This window comes from Nelumbo nucifera, chromosome 8 (assembly GCF_055504915.1).
Source record: "Nelumbo nucifera cultivar China Antique chromosome 8, China Antique-T2T, whole genome shotgun sequence".
In the NCBI taxonomy this organism is placed as follows: Eukaryota; Viridiplantae; Streptophyta; class Magnoliopsida; order Proteales; family Nelumbonaceae; genus Nelumbo; species Nelumbo nucifera.
Window position 1 is genome coordinate 5,603,310 of NC_142656.1, and position 6,336 is coordinate 5,609,645.

The 6,336-nt window shown below is 37.6% G+C and overlaps 1 protein-coding gene across 1 annotated transcript; it reads left to right on the plus strand.

Moving 5' to 3' along the window:
• The first annotated feature begins 1,805 nt into the window (after positions 1-1,805).
• LOC104600729 (protein CYTOKININ-RESPONSIVE GATA TRANSCRIPTION FACTOR 1) lies at positions 1,806-3,288 on the plus strand. Its single transcript, XM_010263842.3, has 3 exons — positions 1,806-2,168; positions 2,260-2,649; positions 2,721-3,288. Exons 1-3 carry the CDS (start codon positions 1,938-1,940, stop codon positions 3,048-3,050), a joined length of 951 nt encoding a protein of 316 aa, XP_010262144.1. The 5' UTR covers positions 1,806-1,937; the 3' UTR covers positions 3,051-3,288.
• The last annotated feature ends 3,048 nt before the right edge of the window (positions 3,289-6,336 follow it).

Genomic DNA, 6,336 nt, shown 5'->3' on the forward strand with positions numbered 1-6,336 from the left:
CTATCTTTCATTCCAATCAATAATAGAAGAAGAAGCCCAAATTAAAAGTGTCTTCAAAAAAATAAAAAACAAAACCCTAGGCCGGTAAATTAATTAGGGAGTTTCCCTAGGAAGACTAGAAGAAATGGTTGACTTGTTTCATTCAGGATTCCATCAGAAATAAGAAGTTCAACGGTTTAGCCATGTACCCAATAGTAAAGTAGAAAGAGATGATGAAAGAAATGAAAAAAAAAAAAAAAACAAAGATTGTGTCTTATAGAAACAAACTTTTTCTTTTAGGGATCTAATAATTTCTCTCTGTATTTATCCTAAAGACAAAAAACTTAGTTTTGCTCTTTTCAATATATCTGATTAACATGCCTACCCCAATCCCTCCTAGTTGAGATTTAATCTTTATCTTCCGGTTGGTGAATTTACTGTTTCTCTTTACCTTTTGGTAGGAACGGATAGAGACGTCCATAAAATTCTGAAATGTGGGGAAGAACAGTGAATGACTAAGAATATATACCTATATTCTATCTTGCAAACCCTATATATTTATATCCATTTGCGCAATTGCACTGCAGAGAGTGAATTAAATATTGCCTGATCCACAGTTTTTCAAGTAATCATTGCTTGCTCATGTAAGCTAGTCACCACACCAATAGTTGAAGTTGAATGAGAGAGGTAATATCATCCCTATCTGTCTGTGAGTCTGTGGTTGATAACCCCAAGCCAGTTCCAAATTTCAAAGCTCGGTCCCAGGAGTAAAAAGCTAAAAACTCCTAGTCCTTAGCTTCTTTAGGTAGTTCCGCAGGTCACGAGAAATGCGTACCAAATTCGGGACATACGTGGCCTTTGAAGAACAATTTTGTTTCTTTGTCTGTAACTTGGCTTTCTATACAACTATGTTACAAAAGAGAAAACTGAAGAAAGAAATAAAGCTGACCAACACTTGTAATTTTCACTGAGTACATGAAAAAAAAACTTGTAATTTTCACTGAGGATGGTAAAAGAAAGGAGAGAAGCTCAAGAAGAGAAGAGTGATGGACATGAACACAGTAAGGTAAGCTATATGGGGCCTGTATGGGGCTGTCTCTGTCCCTTGCCTGTACACGCATTCAATGCCTTTTGGCAAGACTAAGGAGCGAAAGATGCTCCCATGCAATTCTAGCACATCTCTCATCCCCACAATCCCCTAAAATTCATCTCTCATTCCAAAAACCATTTATTGCACCACGGAAACTATTCTATACTCCGTTGGGCTATTGGGCCGGCATCATGGTCCCTTCCTCCTGGCCCACTAAGGCAACGATCTCTCAATATCTCATCACTCATATGGGGAACTGGAGTAAGGTCGGTCGGTGTTCTGCACCGCCACTGTGAGTCTGTGGCACGCAGCTGTGTGCCACCTAGCTCACTTATGTGCCCAAGGGTGTTCAATGCACTATGATGAGTGATCTAAGCCCAACCCATCAATCTGATGGATTTACTTTGATGATCAGATCAAATCATCTGGTCTGATAAAACCTAATCAGGTGGGCCAAGCTCTACGGAACAAGATGTGTGGGCATCAATGCTCCAATGAAGTCCCCACCTTTGCCTTTGATTGTATGGCACCTACAATGAGTGGCAGGGTGAAATTTTGCAGATAGGGTTTCTGGCATTCTTAGGTGTAGTTGTATTCTGCACTTCTTTTGGTTTATCCTTTTAACTTGTTTGCTTGGGTGTCATAAAGTCACGTGAATACACCTTTTAGGGCTCTCTCTCCCCCCCCCCCCCTCTCTCTCTCTCTCTCTCTCTCTCTCTTCTTCCTCTTTTAAATTAGATTTACCACTCTATTGATCAGGCCCTTTTAGCATTTTTTTTTTAAACTTTCCCATCTTCCAATCTAATATCTCGTCCTTCTGTGCTGGTCAACAACAAGATTTTTCGTTTTTTCATCATTCTCTTCCCCCATGAATCCAATTTATCTGAATCTGAATCTGAATCCATCACTCTCCTCTTTTCCTCTCGTAGAGCCCAATGATGAGGATCAGCAGTACTGTCAACTCTTTAGTCCTCCACCATCTCAAACTAATTCTTCTCTTCACTCCACTCCCCTTTCCTTCAACTCGGCTCGAGAAGGAGGCAGCCATGACCATGAGGCCCATGATAGAGAACAACAAGAACAGCAGCAACGGCAAGAGGTGAGTGCAAAAGGGTTTATGTAATTGAATTTTGGACGCTTTGGACTATGTGATCTGAACTGATCCATATATATATCTTTGTCGATTTTAGGCTGATAAGGGTAGTGAAGGTTATCATCTGGACTTCCCATATCCTCCACTTCAATCTTCGAAGAACGGCATAAACAGCAGCCTCGAATTGTCCATTAAGCAGGAAATTCGGGATGAGAGCCAAAGCAACAGTACTGGTTCAGCGAGGTGGATGTCTTCGAAGATGAGGCTGATGAGGAAGATGATGAATTCAGATCGAATGGGTGCAGACAAACCAGCTTCTGGAAATACGCAGAAGTTTCAGGATCATCATCAGCAACCATCTTCATTGGAGATGGACAGCAGCAGCAGCAACAGCTCCTCCAACAATAGCAACATCACTGTTAGAGTCTGCTCAGATTGCAATACAACCAAGACCCCTCTATGGAGGAGTGGCCCTAGAGGACCCAAGGTAATTCACCCTCATCTCTGTGGCTTTATCAATATCCAAGAATCGTTTTCTTATCTTTTCAAGTGGTGCAGTCACTATGCAACGCCTGTGGAATTCGGCAACGTAAAGCCAGGCGGGCCATGGCGGCAGCAGCTGCAAGTGGTACACTTCTTCCTGCAGATACACCATCTTTGCAGAGAAAGGTGCACCACAAGGAGAAGAGATCAGAAACTGGGTACGTCCCACAGTACAAGAAACGTTGCAAACTGGCTCCCTCTCCTCGCAGCAGGAAGAAACTTTGTTTTGAGGATTTCACTATAAACCTGAGTAAGAACTCGGCTTTTCATCGAGTATTCCCACAAGATGAGAAGGAAGCGGCGATCCTGCTAATGGCTCTATCTTGTGGCCTTGTTCATGGCTGAATCTCTCTTGTCCTTTTCTCCTTGTCCCTCTTTTTGGTTTCTTTTTATTGATTATTAGAAGCTTTAAATTGTTTTTTTTTAGCTATAGTAGAGCAAATGTTTGTGTGTAGTGACTGAGAATGTGTGTGTGAGAGAGAGTGAGAGCAAGAGGGAACATTAATAGCAGGTGAGGTACAAAAACTAATAAAAGCATAAATAAATTCGTTGTTAACCTGTTTAATTATTTTTCGTCTTGTGACATCTTTTCTTGTTTTGTGATGACCAGCAACTTGAATATTTAGGGTTTCCAAGTCACAAGGCTCAGGAATCTCTTGCTTATTCCTATGCCTTTTCTTTTTCTCCTTTTCAGCTTCACCAGCTTTTTTTTTCCTTGTTTCATCTTTGAAGAAAAAAGAAGATAAGGGTTCTCCGCTTCATGAATAAAAGAACGTAAGAGAGTGCAAGTTAAGGATGTTTTGTTACTCAACAGAAAAGATGGAATTCTGAATATATGAAGCCATTGTTTGAATGGAACATCTCCCAACAACAAAGACAGATGCCAAAAAAGTAGAGCAACCCCACATCCTAGATTTTGGAAATGGGGAATAAAAGATGCGACCAGGCATTCAATTCACGTGTAAACTTTGCATGCTGATTACAGTATCAAATTTGAGTGTTGAAGATTAACCGACTCAACCCAGTCTCTAGAAAAGTGTTTTGGTACCGTGATCTTCACAGTGTTTGTGTTTTTCAGACAGATAGGTAGGCCGGAAGGGCTTTAATCATAGAGGAGGTGGAGCCAAGGAAAAGTAGCACCTCTCTCTCTCTCTCTCTCTCTCTCTCTGCCACCTATTGGTTCATCGGCACTTCTGTGAACACAAGTACAAAGGAGGAGCAATGACCATAAGTACCACAAATTTCTTCTTTGGTCAATGGAAGCTATCAACTCCACAGTCAGGGAAGAAATAATTTTGTGGCTTCTGTTGGATTTAAACCGTAAGATGGTCGCAGTGTCCTTGCTCTTTGGCTTCTGAAAAGCTGGTAGTAATTCTGTAATTGAAGTCCTAATGCAGCTGAACGAGTTAACCAGACTACCAGAGCATTGGTTTCTAGGGGGAAAAAACTGCATGTCTTTTGTGCATGATGAGGATACCCTTCTTTGGTAGAAGGTGATACCCTTTGATCTTTTCCTTCCCTTTCCCTTCTCCTTCTCTTTCCTCTTCTTTTTTCAATTTCACTGTGAAGATCTTGAAGCAATAAATACTAGGTACTAAAGCAAGTGAAGATCTTGAAGGACCTAAGTACTGAGTTTTGATTTTCTCTCTCTCTTTTTTTTTGATGGGTAAGTGAGTTTTGATTATGGTGTCAATTTCAACAAGAAATAATTATAAATCAATGAGCTAGAGTTGCAAAGCCTAACAACATAAGCTTATTTTAATTTGCAGATTAACCTTCAATGTACTATGTTATTATGGGTATGTGTGTACTGACAAGCAGTACCCCAAGCAACACTACCTTCAGTTCTGAGAAGATCCATTCAAGACATGCTCCAATTAAATTTGTTCAAGGTGGGATTGCCTTCATTTTTAATGGAAGCATGCCTTAAAATACTAAGGCCATCTTTGGGAGTGCTTAAGTTAAAAATAAATACTTATTGAATAAGTGCTTAAAAACAAGTGCTTATTCAAATAAGCACTTATTTGTATTTGGCACCCAACTTTTTCAAGTGCTTATTTTTTATATTGGGTGTTTGGTAGTCTTTTTCTCTAATAAGCACTTAAATAAGTATTTGTGACTATTTTGTCCTTCATTTTCTTTCAAATTTTCAAAATATACCCTTTGAAAGCATTTTTGTGAAAGTATTTTTACAAAAGAACTTTTATAAAAGCACTTTTAAAAAAATACTTTTATGATATCATTTTTATAAAAGCACTTTTATAAGTTTTATAAAGTGCTTTCATAAAAGCACTTTTGCAAAAATGCTTTTCTAAATGTGCTTTTTGTAAAAATGCTTTCATAAAAGTACTTTCTTAAAAGCATTCGTAAAAGTACTTTTATGAAAGTGCTTTCATAAAAGTACTTTTATAAAAATGCTTTCATGAAAGTACTTCTATAAAATTCAACTAGGGATAATTTTATAAGTGGTATTTTAAAATTGAACTAGGGTAAACACTTAAAAAAACTGGAAATTTGGACTTAAAAAATAAGCCATTATTTTTAAAATAAGAACTTATATTGGGCTTATTTCCCAAATACCAATAAGTGCTTAATGGCCCAAATAAGCACTTATTTTTAAGCACTCCCAAACATGGTCTAAGAGTAACAAACAAACAACATTGCATTATACACATGCATGCATGGATAATTCTGAGGAATAAGTTTATACTGAATTTCTGATTATAACTTTCTTCAATTCCTAACAATTTGCTTATTCGTTTTGTTTACTAAAATATATAGGCTAGTATAGCTTAAGAAGGATTACTTCTTTTTGCTATAAAAATGTATAGTAAAAGCTATACATTTTTATTTGGGCATAGAGTATTTGAGTAGTAGATAAATTCCACTAAACTCATCCCCCACCCCCCAAGGCTACAACTTGGGTCGGGTTGGCCCGAACCCAACCTGAAAAAGACGGGTCGGGTTGGGTTGGGTTGGGTTGATGCTCAGGTTAAGGTTAGGGTTGAAATTTATGAACCCGACTTTACTTCGAGTTGGGTTAGGGTTGACCCCTCGGGCAACCCAACTCAACCCAAACTTGACTACATAGTACATATCATATATAAATATATGATATATATATATATATATATATATATATATATATAATATCATACATTGATTTGTTTAGATGCATGATAGTTGTATAGCCCCCACCACATACTATCATTTATTTCTTTTAAGATAATCACTTCACTTAATTCTAATTGGAAATACTAAAACCTTAATAACATATTTTATTTTTTCTGAATATTTTATTCTTTATTTCCTCTCTTTTGCTTGCCACCCATAGCTTGGTGCCTATAAAAGATCTATTATAAGCCATAACTCATAATAAACTATAGTCATTTCAAACACTTTTTTTTCTGAATTTTATACTTAGAAAACCAATAAAAATATTAACAAACAAATACTAATAAAACATAGGATTAATATATGTAGTGAAAGTTGAGTTTAAGATCTTAGATTAAGAAGTTCTAAAATATTTTAAGGGATGGGAAGAAAGTTGGGTTGGGTTAGGGTTAAAGGTATTTAGTTAGGGTTAGGGTTGGATAGGTCGGGTTGAAAGTTGGGTTAGGGTTAGGGTTGG